Source organism: Nanorana parkeri, unplaced genomic scaffold (genome assembly GCF_000935625.1).
Source record: "Nanorana parkeri isolate BGI_ZX_2015 unplaced genomic scaffold, ASM93562v1 scaffold446, whole genome shotgun sequence".
NCBI lineage: Eukaryota > Metazoa > Chordata > Amphibia > Anura > Dicroglossidae > Nanorana > Nanorana parkeri.
The window spans coordinates 881,161-909,028 of record NW_017306714.1 but is presented as its reverse complement, the minus strand read 5'-3'; the positions used below and the strand labels follow the sequence as shown (position 1 = coordinate 909,028).

General features: G+C 40.1%; 1 protein-coding gene across 1 annotated transcript in view; it reads right to left on the bottom strand.

The window, feature by feature from the left end:
* Positions 1 to 27,868, bottom strand: part of SCLT1 (sodium channel and clathrin linker 1) — a 130,203-nt gene that overhangs the window by 89,597 nt on the left and 12,738 nt on the right. Inside the window, exons 4-6 of the mRNA XM_018560293.1 lie at positions 27,083 to 27,155; positions 25,418 to 25,473; positions 46 to 181 (exon numbers count right to left, since the gene is read on the bottom strand). Of these exons, the coding sequence (XP_018415795.1) occupies positions 46 to 181; positions 25,418 to 25,473; positions 27,083 to 27,155 (265 nt within the window). The remainder of the gene's footprint in view (positions 1 to 45; positions 182 to 25,417; positions 25,474 to 27,082; positions 27,156 to 27,868) is intronic.

The following is a 27,868-nucleotide window of genomic DNA, read 5'->3' as shown; positions in this document are numbered from 1 at the left end:
ATGTGGAAGGGGGTTTGGAAATAATGCAAAAGGTTTCGAGCTTACTTGATTTGCAAGTTGCAGTTGGTCCTGGAGGTTTTTAATCAATTCTTGTTCTGTAAATGCCTCACTAGCCAGGGCAGCATCAGTAGGGAGAGATTCCAGCTGCTTCTCCAGGGACTCTTTTAATTGTTGGTGAAGCCTATGAGAAACATAAGCAAATCTCTTGAGCCTCTTGCATAGTGTAACCTCCTCCCACCCCATCACTTTACAAGTAGTGTTTTGTAGCTGTCTGTGCTACAGAACCTCTAATTAACTTTCCACAGTTACAGGATCTGAAAGGGAATTACACAATGACATTATTCGCATTATCGCCTTCATCTGATGTTATGTACAGTGTGTATGATGGCTTCATTAGTGCAAGACTCATGAAAATCTAGCGGCTCTCAAAAGTTGGCAGGGAGGATGTTAGCAGCTATAGTGCCAATTATAAAGCTCTCTGCCAACTAGAAAGATCCCATATCTGTATGGCTTCTAGAGATAGCAAACAGACAATATTGTGTAAGCTGTACACATAGCAACAAGATGAAATAAAAACAAATGAGCTGGTTGGTTTAGCTATGCCAAACAAATATATTTAAGGTTTTTTCAAGGGTTCTGACATTTTTGGAAGATGCTGGAGAGGTAAAGCAGAACTCTAGTGAAACATAAGCCCAGTAAAAGTTAAAACGAAGGTAGCATTGGCTGCAATACTCCACTTCTTTGGGGCCTTCTGCATTGGCCCCCTCAAAAACATCCCTCAATGACTAGAGGGAGTGCCTCTTCCAGGTGAATGACAGCCTGCGTCATTCAACCCACTTCATATGAGCCCAGGCTGTCCCCTGGGAGTGCTTCATGTACTGTCAGTACTGTATATCGTTCACATTACATCAGCAACATTCTGTGCTGCAGTAAGGACAACCTAATGCTGGCGATAAGGAAGAACCCATCACATTCACAAACTTGCCAACTTAATATGAAATATTGAAAATTAATGTATGTACCCTTTTATCCAGCCAGCAGGTGAAGGTCTCAACTCCTTTTCATATACTTTCTACTTTCTCCTTACCAGTGTTGTATAAATGCACAAATAAGAAAAAGAAGGTTCTTATGAGAGCTTATGAGAAATAAACGATTTACAGGATTGCTCTGTCTGAGATTTTATTCACAGAGGAGCAGCATGAAAGGCATGACTCTGTGTGCCCTCTTCAGCTAACCCATAATGCTCAGGGAATCCTTTGGAATGTATTAAATGTTTAATTTGAAAAAAAAAATTATATAGGTTTCTATTTAAACAACCTGACAATTTCTCACACCTCTTGGACGCTCTGTTTGCAAGGTACAATATCTGAGACTAAGTTCTAGGAGTAGCAAGAACATGCAAAGTTAGGTTGGAATATCGAAAACTATTGAAAGATTATGGCAGGGTGATCTTGCAGTCAGACATAAGGTGACATAGGGCTCCACCTGTAAACTAAAATATGCTTTTTGGATGGACTGACTCATAAAATAGCCCAATTGAACTTATTAAAATTTACACTTCAAAAAAGTCACATATGACAGGGTATGTCAGCATTATCAAACCAGGTCATTATTATTAATAATAATAATATTATTATACATAATCATTGTCCTGAACAAAATTAGTAGGGGGTTATCTAAACATCTAAAGTGGTCAGTAGAACAAGTGTAGAGGGGAAATCTGCCAATAGGGACACCTTTCCTGGTGATAACGGTCAAATGTGGGATACCCCCTCAATTTGGGGAGATTTCCTCTTTTATATTAGTAGGATACGAAGTTAGGGGAATTGTTCTCAATGGGGACACAGACTGCAATAAAAGCCTGCATTAAAAAAATAAAAAAAAATAGCTTCAACACTTTGTGTAAAAAAAAATAAAAAATGTTTTGGTTGCATACATACATGTAAACCACACTGCCTCATCAAGTCCCCTCTGTGAAGTGTGGCCCCTAACTCTAAACTAACAGAGCTGCCATCCTGGGATATACACGGCAATAAATTGATTAAAGTCAGGTTTGCCTGGAGGCAGCCTATACGCTTTAAAGTTGCAGGGACACACCAGAAGCAGAGCCCACCACAATGGCAACTGAAGACCTCCAGCGTGCCTTGGCAAATAATAACTAGCATTTGGGCTTCAGTCACACATACAGCCAGCAGTGCGCTGGCATTCCACATCTAATCGTATGTGATATAATTACATGCGATTAGGAAGATTGTGCATCCTGAGATAGTGATTTATTCCTAACCACATGTAATTGTATCACAAATGATTACATGCGGAGTGCTAGCAGACTGCTGCTTTCAAATGCTGCCGCTGTTACCCGATTGTTAACTTGAACAGGGGACAGCTGCCGTTTCTCAACGGCATATTTGGGATGCCTGTCGCAGGAATTCATAGGTTCCTGATGCAGGAATTTCTAAAATGCACCTTTTGAGCAGGTGTGAATATAGCCTTAAAGTAAGGTGCTACTTTCCAGAACTCTTACCAGAGCAAATACATGTTACAATGTTAACAAATGCCTTAAGAGCAATCATGTGAGGGAGTGCCTGAGCCAATGTAAATGCTGAAAGAAGGTAAAAGCAACTTTAGTTGGCTCAACCAATGCTATAAGAAGGCTTACTGAACAAGTAGGGTAAGGAGTGTTATGTTATTCTGCGTAGTCTCTAGCACTTATGTTAGTTTAGCAATACCCCAACAGAGGCACACGATAAACATATCCCATAGAAAATACACTAAAATGTTTAATAACGGAAAAAACCTAATGTTTGTTATGTCTTCCCTGTCCTCCTGTCGTACAGCATTATGTTCACTACACAATAAAAGATGCACTGATGCGGGAAAGGCAAAATGTGTAATGCAAGTCATAGCAACCAAACAGAAATCATTTCATGTTTGAAGTAAAGCTGACTGTTGAATATGAAACCATTTTTTGGTCACGCGTGCATCTTTATTTGGACAAGGAACTTTGTGTTTTCCAAATTCATTTAACATTGCTGGATAAATTCAATTAGTTTACAAAACAGATGCAGCCCTCTTCTGTTCTGTTTTATCTGAGCTAAAATAAACTAAAACAGTTATCAAGAAACACAGCAGCAAACTTCGATCAATAGACAGAGAGTGACATCCTTTTAACAATATGGTTGTTTAAAGTGGAACTTTACCCATATCTTTAAAATAACAACAAACACACCTTTAGACATGTTTAGTAATGGCAATCTACAAACACATACTTCTAGATAATTGCCGACTTTGTATTCTTTGCATACCTTGTTTCTCTTTTCTTTCCCAGTCTTCTGACAGTGGCCATGTTTAATAAGGGCAGATTACTAGCTCTCCTTTCACTTCCTGGACTTCTGGTGCATGTGACTAGACATGTGACCATGGACATACTCTCAGGAGAGCAAAATGCCTTTCCCTGAGATCTCATGAGACTACAGATGAGATTTTCCAGCAATGCTCTTCTGATGACAAGGCAATCCCAGTGTGCGTTGCTTTGGCAAAATGAAGTAATTTTGCCCTTTCAAAGCAGGAAGTGAATGCTCTGTAAGTGGAAGTATTTCAAAAGTACCGCATTTTACCCCCGACATGTCTATGTTATTATTAATCATCATACATAAAGGAATGCATTGGTAGAATTTGAATTTTGAGTATAAAGGTCTGTTAGCACAATCTTCTTTTAACCAACAGCTGAAAGCTACAATTTAGTTGTTATGGGAAACAACATATCACTTCTCTCTGAATTACATATTTCTAAATACACCCTCTAATATGCAGCTACTATATCCCGAATAGTATCTGCATTCTACCAGCTCACTTGTGGTTGACAAGAGGAAGACAATCAAAACTGGACAGCTTAGCACATAATAAAATACAAAGCAAAAATGTGATGAATACAGGAGGCTGGAACATACACTTATGATCCATTATTATTGAACACCTACAGCAGCAATGTTATTTCTGAGCCAAGAGAATTAGGTGAATTACAATTTAGGATGATCTAAATTTGTGCAATATAATCAGTCAAAAGACAACAAGCAGTATGACCAACGTCACCATAAAAGACCAATCGTATAGCTATTTAGGACTTTACAATAAAGATGGTAGGTACATGATAAACCAACAGTATGTAAGAAAAAAAACTAAATATATTTACATACATACTGTGAGGCAATTCATGCAAGTCATCCTTCTCTGGAATTCTACCTCCTTGCTCTATCACATGAAGTTAGATAATGGGTAAACACCTCAACTAGCTAAAACGGCTACTTTAATTCCAGAAATAAAATCTTCCTAAAAATTGAAAAGATCCAACAGCTCCAGATGCAAAAGCCTTTGGTAATTTCCTCACATACATTTTACCTAAATACAAACAACTTTATATTAGCTGGGCAGGCCTAAATACGTTTTTTGCATAAATAAGTTTTTTTTAAAATGGGGGGTCATGTTTAGCAATAATTCCGACCCCTTTAAACCAAATTCAATAGGCACTAAGAAGTGCTGAAAGAGTGCTAATGAAATAAACAAACAAGTCCACATAGAAACCAATGGCTTCAGTGTCTACTGTTTGAATGAAGATCTAATGAGTGCTTGTTCAAATATTCTAAAAAGTGCATTTCCATGCGGTGTGCTTACTTTTTTACATAACTGAATTTTGTTGATGTTTTTATTAGGGATGCACCGCTACCAATACTAGTATCGGTATCAGTGCCGCTACTGAGTATTTGGACAAGTACTCCTACTCACCCAAATGCTCTGATACCTTTCCCGATCCCGAAACTTCCGGTCAGAGGAAGATGTCCTCTGACTGGCAGTGCCATAGTGGAACACGGAGCCGGCATCCTGGGCAATCAGGAAGCCAGGTGGCAAGTAATGACCCGCCTCCCAGCTTCCTGATTGGCCGGGAAGGCAGCTCCATGCTGATTGGCTGGGAGACCGGTTTCCTGGCCAATCACAATTGTGTTAGCCAAACAACATGGAGCCGGCGGAAGCACCGGTATCAGTACTCGATACCGAAAAAACGGTATCGGTGCATCCCTAGTTTTGATAATGGACTTTTGAAAAATGTTCCATTCCTGAGTGGAATGCACAAACATTTTAAGTCTTCATAGGAAGTTTTTGCCACTTACAAAAGACCCTGTCACAAACTTAAAAAATGCAGGTAAAAATGTTAAATCTTACATCGTCCTTCCAAGTTACTAAACTAATAGAAACATTAAATAGATAATGATTAAAAGTGATATTAAAGTCAGGCATTTTCTAAACTTTTTACAATGGATGCTGCTCCTTAATGTAAAAGCTTTAGTTTCCTGCAGAACCAGCTGGTCCCTTGAGCACTGGCCATGATATCCTGTTTTAGGGTGGCTCCTTTTTCTTGCAAGATCCTATGGAGCCACCCTTGTGTGTGTGTGTGTGTCAGTAAACTGCGAGTGTCTCCACATACACACAGGGACAGCAAAGCAAAACACTCCCCTCCCCGTGCTCCTCCTTTCTCCAAGCTATTAGATAGACAGCTGCTGGAGACTGCTCTGTCCCTTGTGATCTTATACTGGAGAGGAAGTTCCAGGAAGTCGAGCTGAGGGAATTGGCGCGGTTTGGAAATATGACTGAGTGCCTGGACAAAGAATACTTTGTTTGATCTGGATTTATTATTGAAAGAACGTTTGGCCAGCAGGGCCATCTAATGTAAACATTCCTGCTAATCTGCAGAACTGTTTAACTTCACAAAACTGACACTTTGATTTGGTATGTGGCAGCAATTGTTTACCATTTTACACGAGCTGCTTCTTGCCACCTGAGCACAATCTGTTCCACACAACTTGCCAGCAATGGATGTGACCACTCCAAAAGTGCATCCACAATTTACTTGTATTGAATAGCTATTCAATACAAGTAAATGAGGGACTCTTGCCAGTCTGCAGAGTGGGTGTGGCATCAGAGAAAAAAGAAACTTTCTGCAGGGGAAGTGTGGAACAAAGATAAGTGAAGTGAATGTTCTGGGAGGAGGAAGCAGAGTGAGACTTCAGAGAGACACTCTGCTAGAACTTCAGAGAGACACTCTGCTAGATTGTGCTGGTCAGATTCCTGTTGTGCAGTGCCTAAGGGCCTGTTCACATTAGATCAGGTCCTGATCAGCAGACGTGGAGTTGCTGATGCAGTGCGTTTACGCGTTTTTAGCCCGGATGCTGACAGTTCATTTTTTTTTTAGCCAAGGAGCTGTCAGTATGCAGATTCAGCCTCTGAGGTCACTTCCGCTGGCTACAGCAATCTGCAGAGAACAAGCCCGCAGGAGACGTCGTTATTGGGTACACCCAATCTTGAGGCTCCGGGACTCCAAGGGTCAGTTCTGGAGTTTGTATGAGAATTTGTGAGGTCACCCGGATAAATTTGTTTCCTTTACTCGTATGTCCATGGCAAGGCAATGGGCATGTTCCAAATGTTTGCAGTTCATGTCGTTACCTCTACCCCAACCTGTCTGTCTATCGTTGATAACATCATAATAAGTGGAGCAAGAATACAATTTTTTTTCCCTTAGCTGCATTGCGTTTCCGTTCAGTTTTCGTTGCGTTTCCGGACCGTTTCCGGAGCGGACAAAATGTGACATACAGTATTTTTTCTGTCGTAAGCTGAACGGACTGCGTACGTGAGAACTGTAGCCCATAAAACACACAGGGATACATTGGGATGCTTTTTGAGTGCAGCAGCGTACGGATCCGGTCAGCACACAAAACGAACGTTGTGTGAACAGGCCCTAAAGGACCACGCAGAGAAGATAGAGCAGGGTCAACTCTTTCTTCTGTCTGCTCAAGAGGACAGAGGAGAACTTACTGGTATATTGTAAGTGCCACATTGCCTCTGCAAATAAGTTCGTTGCGCTACAGTGACTCCCTCAAATTGCTAATATCACATTGTTTTTCTGTCACACAGAACAGTTACATCTACAGCTACCTCTTCATCTCATTGGGAGAGTTTATTGGAGTGTATTGCATATCATGGAAAGCTACATAGAGAGGATACATAAAGACAATCACTTTGCAGTATTGTCCACTAGATAAAGTAAAGTATCTGGCAAGAAGCTTTCTTCAATATAGATTGCTCACCTGTTTCTTGCATTGTGTAGTACATCAGTTACTACTTTGTAAAATAATTTGTTTACTGTACAGTTGTTCAGGGCCCCAGTGCAGACCTGTGAGCTCACTAATGGGTAAGTTTGGGACTTATTTTTTGTGCTCTTTTTTGAGCTCGTTTTTTCGTTCAGTGAAACGCGCGTTTCACTGGCGGTATGATTTTTTTTGGGGGGGGGTTTCCTTTATTTTGAACATTTTTTAGTTTCACTTTTAACCACTTGCTGACTGGGGTGTTCATACCCCCTTCCTTACAAGGCTATTTTTCAGTGTTCAGCGGTGCGGTACTTTGACTGACATTTATTCCGTCATGCAACGCTGTATTGAAATTAATTTTATACCATTTTTTGGGGACAGATAGAGCTTTCTTTTGGTGGTATTAAATCACCACTATGGGTTTTTATTTTTACTGTATAATAAAAAAAGTACTGAAAATTTTGAAAAAAAAACCTGTTCTCCCTGCGTTATGTTATAAAAACATTTATTATTACCCAATTTTTAGGTAAAAATATAAAAGTCGGGGTCACGTCGGGTAAATAGACACCAAACATGTTAAGGTTTAAAATTGCGCGCACCCGGTAAATCGCAAAAAAATACCATACTCAAAATTGACCATAGCCGACGCTTTAAAAGCTTTTACCGCTCATCAGTTTAGTGTTATCAGTGATTGATGACCCTAAAATTATTGCTCTCACTCCGACGTTCGCGGCGATATGTAACATGTGCGGCGCAATGGATGTAATCAGCGTTTTCGCACGTAGGCGGTCTTGACACATGTTTGCGTATGCATGTGGGGGCGGGGGACTTTAATTTGTTTTGTTTTTTATTGCTTTCATTTGTGAGATTTTTTATTTTTTAAAACCTTTTTTCACTGAACTTTATTGCTATCACATAGGGAGCAAACAAGCTCCCTATGTGATAGCCAATTTTCAGTGACAGGTCCTCTTTATGGAGACAGAGGTCTTTAAGACCCCTAATGTCAAGGGACCCCCAGAGAAGCTGATGAAGCAGAGACCTGCTTCACCAGCTTCTCTCCAGTGTCTGTACCGGAGAGTGACACTGAATGCAGGAAGTGATGTAATGCACATACCTTCCTGCATTCAGAAGAGAAGATCAAACGGAGCTCATGTACTGAGCTCCGTTTGATCTTCGGCCGCAGAGCTGCTGTGCTGGTCCCGGGCTCACACTGGGAACAGCGGAGCCCGGGATCGCCAGCAGCGCTGTAAAACGCCCAGGTGTGAACCAGACCTTATATTACAGTTAGCTTAGCTGGAGAGGGTAAATTGTACTGTGATGTGGCGTTTGTCGATGTTCTAATGGCAATATTGTGATTTCCGTTCTGAATATTGAACTTGTTGCTCTGTTTGCAATAACTATTTTTCTTATTTTCGGAATGCAGCCACTGTAGAAATGTGTCATATTATTTACTATTGTCTGCTTCACTGTGTCATGGGATTTCAAGGCTGTCACCAGATTTAGGTAGGAGCAATGTACATACTTATCAAAGCCAAACACCTACAGGTGCACTACACAAACAGTTTTTTTTTTAAATTTACTTGCAATGTGCTCCTGAAATTGCTAGCAAATTTGACTAATTTAATTCTATGACACAGTCCCCTTTCTCTATGCAACATCAAAGCCCTCTCTTCTTCTGGGAATGCCTAATTACTGGCTGTGCTGGATTAACTCTTCAGCCTCTCATCAACCTACATAGCCTGTAGTTGTCAGGGGAGAAGTGAAGAGGAATACTACAATTGACTGACAGCTCAGTCTGCTGGGGCTGCCAACATCACATGCAAGATGGTAGTGCACAGCAGCAATCTCAAGAGTTTTTGAATGACTACACAGGGAAGGCTTTTACATGTAAATAGCATGCATAAAATATGCTAAAATAGACATATACATTTTATAGAAAATTTGTTGCTTAAATGAATAGCATGTATCGTGTGCAAATTAAGTAAATAAACCGCATTTTTTTTTTTTACATAATTGGGTATTTGGAGTGAATCTTCATTAAATTTAATTCACCTTTAGGACATTAGCCTTGTCATTTCCTTGTGCCTCTATAGGTAACACACATGTTTAAGAATTCAAAAAGTTAGGATTTATATTTCCTTCTCAACATTTAATTTCAAACAATGGGCATGGGCACAGCACGCCACCCATGCCTTGGTTGAAATAACACATTGTCTGATTTGCCTATTATCAGCACTCCCACCTTCAGGGCTTGTTCACACGACGTCCGGATTCTGTCTGGACCAGATCTGTGCGCTCATGCACCCAAAATGCATCCCAATGTGTTACATGGGCTACAGTTCTCACGAGTGCAGTCCACTCCGGACAGAAAAAATACTGCCCGTCACATTTTGTCTGGTCCAGAAACGGTGCGGAAATGCACGAACGCGCCACGAAAACACGCCGAAAACGCACTGCACTGCAGCTAACATACTGACAGCCCCACTCCAACCAAAAGAAATATATATTTATATATTACACATACACACACATATATAAAAATATAAATGAGAGAGCAAGAGGAGAGAGAGCGCGAGAGGAGAGAGAGCGAGAAGAAAAAGAGGAGGGAGAGAGAGAGAGGAAAGAGACAGGCAGAAAAGAGAGAGAGTGTCCTGCTATTAGAGCATATATAAATGTCTTTGAACCAGAATTCATCTTCAGTGATTTAATCACACAGCCATTACCAACTCTGCTTCTCAGCTTGCTTTGCCGGATGTGAGACTGCAAGGTTGTAACAAACATGGGCAGTGATGACTTATCGGTAGCACCTCTGTAATGTATAATTGTTATTTGTACTAATTAAGTATTAAAAGGGCTTTCATCAATATTTTCTTCCTACTGTAGTTTCTCCCGACAGATCTTGTGCTTGCTGAAGCATAGGATTTTTGAACATGTAATCCTTTTATTGGAGTCCATTGAGGGACACAGGAACACCTAAAACTACAGATGGTAGAACAAAAAGCCGGGGAACCCTTCTGGAGATCATCTGGTATGACAAAAAGGGAATCAGTCTCTGGCACAGCCTAAAACACATCAAGACAACAGAGGGAAATTTTCTTTGGTAAACCAGAGCCAGAACACAGGAACAGGAGAATGATGTCCTAGTTAGTGTGAAAGGCAGACAAGAAGTAATAGTCCTCAACACCACCTTGTCCCCATGCAAGACCAAAAAGGGTCCTTTGCAAGATAAGGCCACCAGTTCAGACACTCGTACCACAGAGGTGATCACTACAAGGAAAACAACCTTGTGGGTGAGAGTAGAGAGAAGACTGTCTTGAATGGGTTCAAACTGCAGCTTCGAAGTGCAGAGAGAACCAGATTGAGATGCCACAAGGTCACAGAAGAATGGACAAGGGGAACCACATAGGACAACCCCTGAACAAAGGTTTTGATCAAAGAGGGAGAGTCCAACTGTCTCCCAAACAGAATAGATAGATCAGACACTTGACCTTTAATTGTGCTGAGAATGAAACACTGGTATAGACCCAAATGCAGAAAGAAGACGATTTGTTCCAAAGAGAAACTCCTGGTGTAAAAACCCCTAGATTTCACAACAAGTGAAGTATGCCCTACATGTCCAATGATAAGCCTTGTGGAAGTGGAGATCCTATCCTTGAGCACTGTACTGATTACAGACTTTAAATAGAGATACCTCTGTGACTTAGAGCATAGACTTCCACAGCCATGCTGTTAATGTCAGCGACTGAGACACAAGATGGCAAATTGGTCCTTGGGACAATAGATCTAAATGGTTTGGCAGAGCCCACGGTGCATCTCCTAGAAAGCTGACTAGTTCAATGCATCACATCAGCCTTGTTCAATCCGGGACAATGAGGATCACCGGAATTTCCTGGATTCCTGAAGCAGAAATTCATAGGTTTGTGCTGCAGAAATCCCAAAACGCACACATTCACAACTTGTGTGAATGTAGCCATACACTCTGGACTGTGGAGGCCATCTAAATATACCACAATGGTGATGCCAAAGAGCACAACAGAGCCAACCAAGGCAGTTTGAAAAGAATACATTTGTCTTATTTAATCAACTTAAAATGAACTATAAACGTGACCAACTTTCCAGATCTCTATCCTTAGAATATGCAATACAAACACAATTTAGAGCACTCATACTAGATGCAAAATAGTTCCTTGAAGGAAAACTAGTGAGTTCAGATACAAAACAGAAACAAGTAACTACTTTGTACAGTTTTGTAAGAAATGAAAGAGCCTTAGAAAGCTCTTGCAATCATTGGTTCAAGGAAACAGCACATCTAAACAAAAAATATCTAAAAAAAAAAAATTAAGGCAAGTTTCTTCTAGTCAGTAACACAACAAAATTGGTATCACAAAATTATTTTATTCACCAACTCTACTATACTCCATGCAAGTTATGTACATAAACATGGGCTTAAGTGACTCTGCAGAATGTCCCAAATGTACCAATTAGTAAAAAAAAGACTATACATGTCTCCTGTCTCTGTCCTGCTATTCAAAGGCAGCTAATCCATTCACTTCGGGGTTTGTGTGGATTTTATGGTTATCTACACCTACAAGGTTTACCTGCTTGCAATAATAAATGGACATGTGCATAGCGCATACCTCAGAGTACTATTGCGATTTCTTCTGTTCTATGCATTGATGGCTCAGTGACTCCAGATCTACAACTCTATGTAAACATTGGTAATGGAGTACTCCCTAAATACAAGCAATTGTATAATTGTACATAAGTCAAAGCTATATAACAAAGTTTGAGAAAGAGCTGCATTCACAGTTAGTGGCATTCTTTGACAACTAAAGACATACGAGAATGAAAATATAATGACCACAAGGTTTTTATTTAATCATGATGGTGCTCAGTGTGGGTAAGCTATGGGAAAGACGTGTGTGTGTGAAGAGGAAGGATTACTCTGTATAAAAAAATAATAAAATCACCGGCACTCCAAGTATTCAAGTCAATAAGTTTATTGATCGAAGTGAAAACACCTCTAGCAACGTTTCGGGACCATGCGGCCCCTTCCACAGGCAAGGGGCCGCAAGATGGCGTTCTTGTTTTGTATATTTATATAGAAAAGCATAAATAGAATTCATTAAAAAAATGAGGGCCAATCCAAAGTTTCACAAGAAACATAGCTTACGGATTTCATGGATCCTTGTACTTTTCATGTTAACTCATATCTTCATGAACCATAAAGGTGGCTAAACACCATCCCTGCTATAAAACAGATATGGCCATAAACACTTGAAACCAAATGGTGACACATCTGGACTTTTTGTTACCAAGTGTGCTACTGCATCCTGCATGAAAAACAACAAATTAGGCTGTATAATTGTGTGGTCCCCAGTATTTTGCTAATGTCCCTGCAGTCCGTCCCCATGTATGGGGGTCAATGTTCAAATCTACATAGAAAATGAGCTAAGTATTTGCTCCTCTATCTCTAGTTTATCCTAGTCTATTGTCACCTTTACAATCAGCAGGCCACATACGCCAAAAGATGCATTCTTTGTCCAACATCATTCCAAATCGTGGCATAAACGCTCTTGGCTTCAGACCAAAATTCTGAACTTCCCAATGACAAATGTCTTATCTGTTAACAATGCAGTGTACGGATGGGTCGTTTCTTTTTTTCCTTGTCAAGTCACAAAACAGTAGCCATACAAGTACCCGTAAAGCAATTAATCCCTCAGTTAATTCCTATCATAAGTTATTTTACGGTCATGAAAACAGGGCTTTCAAAAAGTTGGACCACTGTATCAAGCCCAGATTAGCATTCGGAAGAGCTGTTTTCCATGAGGGCAGTTTTGTGTGAGGGCTGCTCTGAATTCAATGCAGAGCCTCGGCCGGAATTCTTCATAGAGGTACCTGCATATGCATACCGGACCTGCCTTCATTTTAATGGAAAGCCCATTTACAGCCCGGCAGACAATCTTTTGATGGAGGTGAAGGGAAGCTGTGGCATGTGCAATGCAATAGCTTCTCTAAAGATCTCAAGCAGAGCCAGGCAAGCCACACTGACAAGTCCACTTACCTTTTCATGTGTATTTACATTTTACTGAAACATGCTGAAACACAAATATACCTAAACTCATACATTATCACTATGTCTTCACAGATGCTTTTAATAATCCTACACAAAATCCTGGGAAGTGGCAACAGCATAACCTACCCATATTTGACTCGACTACAGTACTGATTCCCCCAAACATTTTAAGAAAGGTCAGATGTACAAGTTTGAGGCACTCTATTTTCTCCTGCTTCACTGGAATGTTCTCACTTTTGAATTGGTAAGAGATGGAACATCCTGCAGACAGCCAGATGTTAAAAAAGCAGTCTCGGTTTTTATTTATCAAAGTCGCTGTCTGCAATGCTATATTCAAACTTGCACTCGTTAGCTGTTACATAGTTAGTCAGGTTGAAAAAAGGCACATGTCCATCGAGTTTAACCTATAGAGATATGGGGGAAAAGCCTAAAAAGAACGCTATGCCCACAATTACTCCCGTCGATCAAGAGGAAGGCAATAAAAAAGGGGTTAAAGGGTTTCTTTTACCTTTCCTCTGGATTAACAAGGCGGTTGCAGATCAGCGCGGTTAAAGTGCTGATCTCAAAAGGGAGGTTTTGGGAGTTTTTAATTGCGTTTCAGCTGAAACCTGTATGGAAACCGCACTGATCGGCGCAGCAAAAATAGTACAGGGAGCAGTTTGGGTGGGGGGCGGTTTGGATCGCGCAGACCCGCGCGGTCGCATGAATGGTCCCCATAGCAATGTATGGGCTCGTTCATGGCGGCGGATCCGTGCGGCCGGACTGCCACGGTGTGAACAGGGTCTTAAGCATGATTCAATTTGCTCCAACTGGGGGGGAAAAAATCCTTTCTGCTCCCATAAGGCAATCGGATATTCCCTGAATAAACCATCTCTGGTACTTAATATACCTATAAGAACTCAATATCCAGTAATATTCTGTGCATTTAGGAATACATCCAGATTTTTTTTTAAACTACATTTTCTAATGAAAGCTTCCGTGTTATTAATGGATATCAAGATTTCTTGTTTCAGATACAGATGACTAAAGCGGTCTCACTTGCTAAAATGTACAGTTCTGGAATCGACCTGTATATGCATGATGTCAGAGCTGAATGTGAAAGGCATTTACTACTCATGTATGTTATGGTGAGTTCAAAGTGGCTGAGCTCTGGGAAAAAGACAAGTCTTAGAAGCTCCACTGCATTTAAAAAGTGCACAAAAATATTGCCCAATATAGCTATGTAAGCAATAACCTCTGTAAGCCTATCACATTCATACAAAAGGGCCAAAAGTTGAAACAGGAGAAAAGTTAAACTGTTAGAAAGCCAATGTTGAGCCTCATTGGCTTCTGCTGTGCTTACTGCCACTGGAACATATTTCCTACTTTGCTATCAGTAGGATGAAGTCCTACCGATATGCACAGCCTTGCATTCAGTAATTAAATTAAAACACCCGTGTATATTACAGGCATGTTGCTCATAGGGTTCAATTAACTCTACAGTCACCATATTGGGAGGAGCACCCCTGCTGCACTAAGCTGAGATAATAGTTGGCAGGGATCAGGTGCTCGACTTCTATGTACATTAACCCTACAAAGTGTAGATACTTCCAAATACAGAATAACTGTGAAACTGGTGCAGGAATGCACTGATGAGCACACACCTATAAGAAATAAAGTTTACATATCCTATAAAACATTATCACCTCACCAAAAAAGGAGGACATTCTGTCTAAAACACACCAATGTTTAGCTGCCTTCAGAGCTGGTGGAGGTACTTCTACTTCTCAGAAGCACGCTGGTCCTTATGTTTTATGTATCAGATCTAGGAAGTGTCTTTACTGCAGAGTCATCTAACTTAAAGTAGTATTAAACTTTCAATCTTTTTTTTTTTCAATGAATCCAGATAAAAACAAATATACATTGTACAGCAAAGTATTTCTTAACATGTTATTCTATGAACTTACAGTCATCATGTTTCCAACTCTCTCAATTTCTCTGTCCAGTACAAGATCACAAGGGACAGAGCAGTTTCCAGCAGCTGATCATGTAGTAGCTTGGAGAAGAAAGGAGGGAAGAAGGAGGAGACTGGGAGCAGAGGGAGGGGAGTGGCTTGTCCATGTTGTGCCATTAAACATGGTACAATGATTGTTATAGCAAATATGCAACCAAAAACATTTACATTTTGGTAATACATCATCAAGGGTCAATGACAAATGTCTTTACTTTGTCAGGCTGTACTTTGATGTCTTTTATTATACCAACAAGATATATCCTTGCAGTACAAACTGAGCACTCAACCCAAGAAAACTTTTGTCAATATAAAATAAGCACATGATGAAAAATCCATAAGCAGATGCTACCTTAAAGTGTATTTTGACTTTTACAATCAAATTTGAGAAGACCCCTCGAAGAGTATGTTATGCGTTCCCATTCACACACGCAAGATGGCTGGACCTATTTTTTTCTGAGCGCCTTCACAATGATTTGTCCTTATAGAAAGACTTAGGATGGAAATTTGAAGATTGTGTTTCTCTCATTAACATACTTTACATCAACATCCTAACAGTACAAAGAAGGAGAAGCCAAGTGGAAATTCCAACTTTTAAAATATTTTTTTAGCTTATGCTATGTGAATGGGAACATGAAACAAAAATAAAATAGGTGTTATCTCAATTTAGCTCCAAAAGTGGAAGCCGCATGTCCGAACAATCAGTAGATACAGAGAGATCTGTGCGAGGTATGCAAATCTTGACTTTCCCTGTAAAAGGTGGTCTTGTTCACACCTTCGCCAAAGCAATTATATTGATCAACACAATCCATCACATTATAGTGCCAAGAGGTCATACTTATGTGGCTGAACATTTACAGGATTTTGCCTGTCACCTAACCTTAGCTATTTATATAAACAAACAAAACAAAATGTATAAAACAAACTATAGGCAACGTCTCAGTATGCGTCATACGCCCAGTTTAAATGACCCATTTTGTGGCAGATTTACTTTCAGATTCTGAATTACCACATACGTCCATACTTGGTAAAGACCATTGATGTACAAATTGAAATAACCTAAAATGCCAATGCACTTTATTAAATAATCCTAGTGACCCATCCAAAAACATCAAGAAACTACCTGGGTAAGACCAATCAGAAAAGCTTATACTATAATAAAATGACACCTTTCATGGTAATCTGAAACAAGTACATGCAGGTGTAAAAGAAGGAGAAAAAAATTGTCATTACATGTTCGGGAATCTGCCACATCTAATAATAGAACGCACTTACAGTGTATAATTTATGTATATGTATAGAACATTATCTGGACATTTAATTTTTTTGAAAGCTGAACAAACTCCAAGAAGATAGAAAAAAACACACCATTTAATGCAGCTATGTATTCCTTTCGCTGTCAGGGTCATTTTTTCACTTTGTGCACTATGTAAAATACACATTTTATCTGTAAAAACACAGCTAAAACCCTTAAAACATGATATATTCTGAAAGCACAGGACCCATGGAATAAAATGATGGTAGTTGCAATTTATGTTGCATTAGATTAAAATTTAGCGCAGCCGCAAAAATGGTGGCAAACTACACTATCCAAAATTTTCGAACCTACTGCGCCATAATACTTACAGGACGGCTGAGAAAGGGTTAATACATACAAAACTACATGTAACTAGTATAAGTATCTGAAATTAAAACTTCTGTAATCCACTGCACAGCAGTACACAGTTTGGGAGAGGGAAGGACAGCACTAGCAGCCAATCGTTATTTGCTGAATGCACGTGTACTGCTAGAGAACAATCAGACTGTGAGAGAACAGAGGGAGCAGACATATTAAGGTTTTTCTACTTCTACTACAATCCCCAGGCTATGGGTAGGGAGCCGACACCAGTGTATTCCCTAACTTTAGCAGAGAATGTGTCACTTTACTGGCTGTGCTGTCTGGCCAAAGTGTATGAACTACAAAAGTCATTCAGTCCAGTCACAGTTATGACAGTTCAGATTTGTGCCTTTCAACTTGCAATCAGGATGCGGTGTACCTCTGACACTCTGCCTGCTGTTAAATATAGTAGCACTGATTTTACTTGTTCATCTTAGAAAAAGAAGTAAATAAAAGGCAATATTAGAGCAAATCTCTGAACTACCAAACCTGAAACCAGAACGTGCTCTGGTACGGAGATGTCACCTAAACCTGCCCAATTATTTTTAGGTAGAACATAAAAATTAGATCAGCTTATGTAGTTAGTCTGACACCAGGGGACCGATTTCCACTATTAGGTTTGGTCTAGTCACATTTGTTTCTTTGAAAGTCATTGGTGCTCTCCTTGTTAATAATACTGTACTGTTTAACATTGTAATTTGTGAGGGAGCCTTTTTTATGCATATGCAGCGCTTTTACATACGTAAGAGAGAAGCGAGAGCCTCCAGACAAGAGGTGTTATGTCAAGAATGTGAAGTTCTGAAGTGTTAACACCTAAAAATGGACTTCATTAAAATATTCCAGCCAAATATCTACAGATTTGTTAATATAATCCTCCTTCTTGGCTGTCTGCATATATTCTATCACTATTGCAATAAATAAAATGACAAGTTTAGATGTAGAAATGACTCCCTGGCTGTAGTGACATGCAGAGGACCACACATGTCTACAGCCTCTCGTGGACTAAGGTGCTTAGGATATTGAAATCCAACAATTGCAATATAGTGATTTTCCCGCAGAACCCTTACATTTAATGACTGTGCAATACCAGCAGGAGAAACTACAGGTGAGATCTGTGAATGAAGCCATGTCCTTGTTGGAAGATTAACCCATTAATGGTTTGTCTTTTAGACAACCCGAAAGTGAGGCAAAAGACATATTTTAGCAATAGGTGTTAGGCCCTGGCTTCTTCTAAATTTTAGACATCCACATAGCGAGTTCTCCCAGACATGAGTGCAGAGTCAGTTCCTGACCACCAGGGAGTTTAAGGTGGCCCCACTTGTGTGTTTCATCATCTTTTCTATCATCTTTTCTTGCATTGTCCATAATTTAAATCTCCACTCAGCTCTAACCATCCACCATACAACTTGTGGTCTGATGAGCAAACACAGCTTGTAGGCCTAAATCACACATATCTTTTTCATGTCTTCTGCACCGTTCTTCCAGTGAGATACTGCAAATGTTGAATAACCCAAATCCTGTTAGAAACCACTGCTACTCAGTGAAGCCGGGTGTAAAAGGTAAATATTTTCTCTAACTTTTCTGCATAGTTGTCTTTTTTCAGCTGCACTACGACCATTATTATTCTATTGTCACATCCACCGGTTTCTACCTAGATGTTGCAAGATAACCAACTAGTGCCTTCTCCACTCTAGACCCAGTCTGACCAATACCGAAAATGATACACTGTGCACAATGTTTGCATTTAACACTGATATGAAAAAGAGAACCAGTACACAAATCACACTGCTGTGTCTGACCACAAAATAATCCGCAAGACTCAGCAAAACAAGTATGTAAAACTGCAATTAAGAGAACAGTTGGCCATATTAACCAGCTCAAATGGCACAGCTGACTTACAAAAGCAGCAGTTGGAAACATAATTAGGTTAAGGAAATAAACTCTACTAGTCTTCTCCCTATCGTATATATCAGAACCCAAAAGGCATAAAACACAACAGTGAGCAAATACATCCTTATATAATTTATAAGTACTGCAACCCTGGTGTTTGGATTAGCAGTGAGATCATGTGCCAACAACGCTTATCTCAGAACTCAGTTGCAATGATGCCATCTATTCAGGTGATACATTGACACCATCTATTCAGTTGATAATTGTTAGAGAGAACCTTAGTAAGCTTATTAAATCAAAAAGTATATTTGGCAACTTATTAAGTCCTTCCACTCAGGGCATATAACCCCCTGAGGCAGGGGTGCCCCCAATTTTGTGTTAAGATCTACTTTTCAAATGACGAGCTACATGAGATCTACCAACGAGAAAAAAACTTCCCTCGCTCTCTCTCCTTGCTCATCCTCCTGGCTGTCTCTCCTCGCTCATCCTCCAGGCTGTCTCTCCTCGCTCTCTCTCTCCTGGCTGTATCTCCTCGCTCTCTCCTGGCTGTATCTCCTCGCTCTCTCTCACCTGGCTGTCACTCCTTGCTCTCTCATTCCTGGCTGTCACTCCTTGCTCTCTCATTCCTGGCTGTCACTCCTTGCCCTCTCATTCCTGGCTGTCACTCCTTGCTCTCTCATTCCTGGCTGTCTCTCCACGCTCTCTCCCTTGGCTGTCTCTCCACGCTCTCTCCCTTGGCTGTCTCTCCACGCTCTCTCTCCCATGGTTGTCTCTCCTGGTTCACCTTGCTGTATTTTGCAACAGGCTGCGTAAACTAATATTCTTTGATGTAATACAAAGCACTTCAACCACCAGTATCCACCAGAAAGGTGTCAGGGAGCTTGGCTCAGCAGACTCAGGCTAATAGGTAATCATGCGTGCACAGCTAAATAAATATACCAAAATGGAATAAAGGGGCCACCATTCCCCCCCCCTCCCCACCCCCGTATGATCTACCAGCATCAGCTTTGAGAGCTACTGGTAGATCACGATCTACCTAATGGGCTCCCCTGCCCTAAGGTCTGGTAGGTGCTGCCAGTCCAAAGCCTGACCTTATGCTGATATCAATTTCCTAAGTGTACAAAACAATACCGAATAACAAAGACCAAAAGCCAAAGTATACTTTATACATTCAAAATTAAACATTTCAAATGGAACACTGTCTACCTTCTTAAGGATTCAGGCATTGATGTAGATTGCCAGTGCACCCTACTCAGTTTGCTTAGCTGTTTTCAATGCAGAAGCACTCCCAAACACACCCACTGCATGTTCCTTGCCGTTTCTCACAAACAGCAAGCCTGATGCATTAAAGTAACAGTACTATGTCATTACTCAAAGCCATCCACAAGATTCAAACCTAACTTAGAAGTTTAAATTCAACTTGTTGTCTATAAAGAAGAGAGAGAGGAAGTTATGCATAGGTTTCATGACGAAGACCCACCCACAACATTGTGTGACATCTGACTGCAATGGACTGGACACAGCACATAGGATAAACCAAGTGGAGCTTATGACTTCAGCAGGGCTGTAGGCTTTGCTAGATAACATTACCAGCTGACTGGGTAAATTAATGCCTGTGTTCATGTTACATTATCCTGGACTGGATAAGGAGGATGGCTGAAGATGCTGAACTCAGGTGAAGATGTTGGCACTGGCGAGGGAAGCGAGTATAGAAGACTGTAGATCCACTTTTCAGGAAAATGCACACCACAGCACTCAGCAGACTCCCAATGATATTCTTCACCATCAATTGTTAGCAGGCTGCCGTCATCAAAAGGCCACTGGGAAGTATTCCTCACAAAACATGCAAAACAAACAGACAGCGCCTTGGCCTCGTGTAATACAGTTTATTAATCAATGAACATACAAGCTGACATAAAATACTACTCACATGGTAATCACTGAATGAATGGTACAAGGCAGACCCCACACAAAGCTGCCTTGCTAGCTGACGCGGGTGGAGCTCACAACATTGTGTGCAACTATCCTTGTGGGTTGATGATGTGCCCACGTATATCGCCGATATTTGGCGGGCGATTTTAATGTTGGCAATGTATGGTGCTGTATATCGAACAGTGGGAGAGTGATCCAGCTAACTATTTAGCTAACCATCCCTCCTCTGCATTAGAACCAGCACTTTCTACTGCTACCATACTTTGTGCATTTCCCACTAACTGATGGTGATCAGCTGCATCCGATTAGGTGAGTTTGGTTTGGGGGTCACATGGTGCTCACCCAGTCTATATATTTGTATTTCATTTTACTTTTGCTAGCTCTGAGGAAGGGGGTATATTCCCCGAAATGCGTCAGCTAGCAAGGCAGCTTTGTGTGGGGTCTGCCTACCATTCATTCAGTGATTACCATGTGAGTAGTATTTTATGTCAGCTTGTATGTTCATTGATTAATAAACTGTATTTCATGAGGACAAGGCACTGTCTGTTTGTTTTGCATGTAGATCCACTTTAACTGCCCTTTATAAGGAATATAAACTCTTATACGTCTCTGTTAACTCACCAGAGTCATCCTCAAAGTAAGTAAAAGCTAAAATGAGGAGGAGGTGTACATCTTTCACAATGAAGTAACCACAATGACAGACTATCCAGATTTCTGCAAACCTGATCATGGCTGGTTTCCTGTAAAGTCTAAGGACAACTTATATTTGATGCAGTTATAACAGTCTTTCTGAGTCAAGCATGCTAGAGGAATTCTCATAGATTTTTAAAAGAACAAACTAACTTAGACAAGTGTAATACATACTCATTACAACATCGTCCTATATCAAGGTTTGAGCTCGACTGTTCACAGTGCAGACTTCCAAGCAGTAAGGCTAGAGAGTACTGTATATTTTTACGAGTGCAATTTATAGCACGCTATTAAATTATCATCAATGGTTGACCCTGCCTTTTGGTACCTGCAGTGATGATATAACATAATAAAGCTGCAGTTTAAAAAGTGTTTTATGCTGAGCTTCCAGAACATGTAATAGCAGCCTGTCATCTACCTCTAACAGTACAATTATAGGGAGAAGCATGCTGACTTACTCCCTCTAGTTATGTATGACCACAGCTGATATTAGGTTTTGCACTTGTCACATAACAGAGCAAATGTGACATCAGGATACTACAGACATGACACCAGGTCATACAACATCAATAGCCCTCATATTTTCATCTCCTGGAAGCAGCTTCATTTATTTGCTTTTTTTTTTTTTAAACAATTTTATACAGCGCACTGCAGAATCTCACCAGCTATAGAGGACTACAAATCCCAGCAATAATACATTCTATACAGTGCAATGCAGAATAACCCCAGCTACAGAGGACTACAAATCACAGCAATAGTATATTATAGTATAATGTACTATTGCTACATTCCTCTATAGCTGCTGGTATTCTGCACTGCGCCGCTGTATAATGTACTATATTGCACACCACACTCCACACCATACTTCCACCGCGCCAAGCTTGCTCCCGTGATGGACTACAATCTCAATAGAAACTAGTAGTCCATCACTGGAGCCCCTTTTTTTTTTATCCGATTAGTCGATTAATCGAACTTAATAATCGGCTAACTAATCGATTATGAAAATAATCGTTAGCTGCAGCCCTAAACAATTTCATGGTTTCACACTTTAAATGCTCCAAGCCTGTCAACCTGAAATGTTCTGTCAATCCTATTACAGGCTGGACATGCTCACAAGCAGAAACAAATTACCATTTTTAAACGGAGCTTTTCAGATATAGCTGTTTGCATTATCATTACAAAAGCAAGAGCAAATTAAACAGTATTTCGGCAGAATCCTTCTAGCATTTTTTTGCTGTACAATGTATACACCAAGCAAATAATTAAAAGGAATAAAAGAAAATGGACATGATAACCTTTAAAAAGCACAACAAAAGGAAGAGATAGCAAGAAAGAGTAAGCCTACTAATAATGAAAAAAAAATATGTTTATTTAGACATCCTTGAATACACCCCCCCCTCCGATTTCCCTAAGCTATATTTTATGTTTTTTTCCCCCCTTTTTCTTCCAGACAAGTCACATGACACTCAGTGTTCTTTTGCCCTTCGGACCTTCTTTGGTGGGAGGCCCTCAATGATGCAGAGAGCAGCTTTGCTGTGATTTTGGCAGTACTACTCTCTACGTTATCTTCTATGGAGTATCTTCAAAGTCTATGAGACCCAGACTTTGACTTTTTTGGGGCACAGCTTCCAGAGTTCAGATCATCTTTAAAAACACAATAATAGTATTAAAAAGATCAAGCTGATCAAGTATATTAAAAGCCCATAAAAATAATTGAATATATTGTAGTGTACCAGTCTGTAAATATGGTGGCTGCATTACTATTCTACTCTTCATGCTTTTTTGCTTTACTTTCACCTACAACTAACACAATTCCTGTTGCTCTGTGGCTACGCATACTCCTCCATTGTATCTATGGAAGGAGTCATTGTTGTCAACCAGGCTAGACTTCAGAGATTAATAAATAGTTTATGGAAGAAAGATAAGGGTTTTTTTTTTCAGTTTAGCTCACAAAGTTTTAAGGATTCTGCATTTCTGGCAAAATTAACATTTCTTTCCTGTATTTGCTGAAATTATTCTTAGCCTAAAAAAACCCCAAAACATTTGAAGCCACCATGAAGGTAAGATGCAATAAATTTTTTTGTGTGTGTGTTAGTTATCCTTTAACATTTTCTTTTATCTCTAAAAGTATAGTCTTACATACTAAAAGCTTTATTTCCCATGTGATCAGTCAGAAGCTAGAGATGTATTTTTTTTAAAAGGTGTAAAAACCTGTGCGATAATCTTTGTGAATGGACTTTTACATAAAAAACAACTGCAGAATTTGATGCCGCTGTGTGCTGCGGTGCCTTACGTTGCAAATAAGTACGGATACAATTTAAGTACACTCTGGTGCGTGGGTTGCTCTTAACGTAAAGCACGTTGATGCAGCACACCGGAGAGATGTAAGACCAGTCTTAATGTCCATAGCCTTGGCACAGGTTGCCAAAATTGGATTGACCTATTTAAATTACATTGCAATGCAATGTAAAATGACATACCTCTTACTTTTTCTGATAATAAATAGGCAAGGCCTACGTGTCATCTGTGACAAAAATGCGATGCCTTAGAGAAAAATATTTCAGAATTTTTGCTTTAAAGCCACACTCTGGGCATAATGATAATTTATGCCACACTGGGTGTGTAAATTATTATTATTATAAAGCTGGGCGTTATGTGCAGAGGTGGCTGCAAAATAGAAAAATCTTTCCTTGTGGCATGCCCTCTCCCACACAGAATGCCCAGCTTCCGGGCACTGAAGAGAGGGAACAAGACATTCTGTAAAATTGATGGAGCGATGATGTCACATCCCAGCCCCTTCCTTTCCTCCAATCACAGAATGTCTTGTATTCTTTAAAAGAAATTCAAGGCATTTTGTGAATGGGGGATAGTGAAAAGGGGCAGTTGAAGCGATCAGAGCACTGTACAGCTTGGGTCGCATTTCTCCCGGTTTTCAGCGCCTGAAAGCTGGATGTTCTGTGTGGGGGACAGCGTGCTGCAAGGTAAGATTTAAATACTTTGCAGTCGCTGTCTGGACAAAACACACAACTTTTTAATGATAATTTACAAACCCGGTGTATATATATATATATATATAAATAAATAAATAAATATATATAACATACACACACATATATACACAGTATATCCTGTCCTGGTTGTAAGTGGTTAAAACCAAGATCATGGCTGCTGCGGCAAATCAAACTAAAAATAAATATGTATTTCAATGTTGATTTCCATAAGTTCTATATCACTCCTAATACCCGTATCGATCTAGAAGTTTGCGAACTTACTTATTGATGATGCCCATAGGATGTACTTCCTCAATGCACTTCACTCAGCCCTGGGAATATGCACTTCCTTGTGTCACAACCCACAGAGCCTGGCTTCTGAACTACAACTTAACGTCTGAACAATGTAACATTATCATTGCTTGCTGGAAGCAATGCATAATGGGATATGTGGTCTTGAGAGATTGAGATTGCATCACATCAAGCAGCAGGGAAAGAGATGCAAAGCATACTGGGAATCCAGGAAGTTGTTGAAAGTGATGGGCAGACAGAAGGCAGCACTCACTACATAAGAAGGTTTTTTTTTTAAAGTAAGCTTTGACTGCATTATCAAAAACTATAGTATGTATTCCTATTACAGTGCTGATATTATAACAGAATAGTATACGCTAGGCCTCTAAACCTTCTCTAACCTTATTTCAAGTGAAATATTAAAGAGTGAAATAAAGCAGTTTAACCCCGCTAATGTCACAGATGTGACCACAACATCGTAACAATGATATGTACCGACCGCCGGATTTAGTGGAGATTGATGAACATAATTATGATCACAAATGGCACCTGTTCAGTTGCTTTTCTATGTCACAGAGACATAAATCTTTAGTCAGGTTTAAGTTAATAATAAAGCTGTGAATTTCTCTGTGATAATAGTTTGTGCACTGTTTCACTTACATGTAGGAACATAAGAATAATTTATGAGCATGAAGAATATGCGCATCAACAAAACCCAACTATATCAGTAATATAAATGGTCTGACAAACTGTCAGTTTACTTACTTCTCATTCTCTTTTACTATGCTTTCTAGCTTTAATCTCATTTCACCCATTTGTGCCTATAGAAAAAGGAAAAACAAATATTACATGTAAATAACGATAGAGATGCCAACCTACTAGATGTTTATCGTCTGAACTCTCTGTGATGGCAGCAGTTGTTTCTCTGATCACAGCACTAAAGTTTTAGGTAGACTTGTCAATTCCCAGTTATGCTGGAAGCACTTTTGTAGCTCCGTACGTCCTTGGCAGCGAAAGGGTTAAAAAGACACTCCATGGTAGGGTGTTTTTTTGTTTGTTTTGAGATTAAAAAGGTAAAAAAAGGAATTTATCTTTCTTCAAAAAGCAGATATTTTTTGCATACAAATGGAGATGAGTGGAGAGATGATGGAGGGAGATGAGTGGAGAGATGATGGAGGGAGATGAGTGGGTGGAGATGGGGGGGGGGAGGGGGGGGGCTGCAGGAAAAGGGGCCCTTCAATTTTCATGCAAGGTCCGCTTTTAATTTAAACTAATATATGTCAATAGATGCTTTTGGTGTAAATACTATACCAAACATATGTAACTATGCAAATCAATTTTACTATTACATGAACTGTCCAGATTTCACCCAAACGCTTTCACCCAAAGAGGGAAAGGACAGTGACCTATTCACAGGGAAAATTTTCAATAGCGCTGCCCAAAAAACGATTCCCTAAATCGCATACTGTATGTCAATTACAAGGCCAGCGGGGCCAGAAACGGCCCGCCACAAGATTTGCTTAGGCCGCCAGTCCCGGTGTGTGTACCGGCAAACAGGGTTCATTTTTTTTTTTTTATTACTGCCCTCTGAGGACCCCCCACACCTCCACGTTTCTCCTCGCCACCTTCCTCCTGGGCCGCAGGTTTCTTATCGCCAGTTCATTCCTCCGCGCCTCTGCCTCTGGTCTCAGCAGCTTCTGTTAAGTCCCACTGTATGTATCTGGGATTAACTGTGTGTGAGGGCACTACAAGTGTTAGCAGTCCCCGTCCCTTTAATGTGCCCTCACACACAGGAGGGTTATGTTAAGGGCAGGGACTGCTGACACTTGTAATGCCCTCATTATATTATATATAATATATATTATATACTCAATATCATTATATGACAGTCCTGGCGTCCTGTGTGTGAAGGCATTACAAGTGTCAGCAGGCTCTGTCCATTATATGACAATCCTGACGTCCTGTGTATGACAGGGCATTTAATGGACAGGGACTGCTGACACTTGTAGCGCCCTCACACACACACAAGACAAGGACTGTCATATAATGATTAGTCTGCCCAAGCTTTGTACCGCAGCAAGCAGCAGGGTTCATTTTTTTTTTCTTCTTTATGTCTGGACCCTGATTTTGTTCACAACCCTAGGCATCCCCCTTAGTAAGTTTGGATTTGACACCTAGGACCGAAATGCTTGTTTTATCAAGCCATCTGTTAGCCTTACACTCTGTGATACAGTCCATGAAAATAAAAAATAAAATAAAAAAAATGGTACATAACAGGACAAAAAGGATATTGTTCAACATTCAGGCTGTACAAGTCAGATATACCTAAAGTCACAATAAAACTGATAACAGCTAAGGTTAGATGAAATCATTAGTAATAAACAAAAATGTGTTTTCGTTAAGTTATGAAGTAACAAGGGCGAAAAATACCTGATAAAAACGGAGTTGATCACTCATTTCTTCACTATGTCTGTCATAGTCTCCAATTAGGAAATCCACATTCCTAGACAAAGGAAATTTGCATGTTAAGCATAAATTTAGAAGATGTGTTATAATTTTGAAAGGTCTGTGACTAGACAGGAGATAATTTTTAAAAATCAGCTCTACTAGCAATGCATGTAATCTTCTTCTTTGACCTGGTTCAAACCTCCCATTTTATTTAAAGTGAAACTCAGGAGTTAAATCTTCTAAATTAAATTAAGTACCAGAACTATTAACACAATGATGTCTTATTTGTGTATCACTCAGCTGTAGATCCTCAAATCATCCCTGAATTGTGCCAAACACAGTCCTTCCTTCTGTAGGGTGGCTATGTTTGTGTTCTCTATGGTCCCTGTGTGTGTTGTAAAGTACCCACTGCTCCAGGCTCACTCCCGTGATGGACAACAATCTCAATACAAAGTGAGATTGTAGTCCATCATGGGAGTAAGCTTAGAGTGGACACTACTTAACATTCACAGAGACCATGAGGACCAAACGTCATCAGAAATTCAGAGATAATTTGAGGTTCTACAGCTCAGATTACTGAGTTCATTTTTTTTCTTAACTAGCTGGCGCTTGGAGAGGCAATTCAGCTGTTACTTCCCACGTAACACCCTTTTAAAGAAGCCAGGTATGGAAAAACGTGTTGACGAAACATCAATGTGCCAACTACCACTTTGGTGCCATCTCATCATGACATTGTGGGACTCCAACTGCATTTAGGGCCTGTTCACA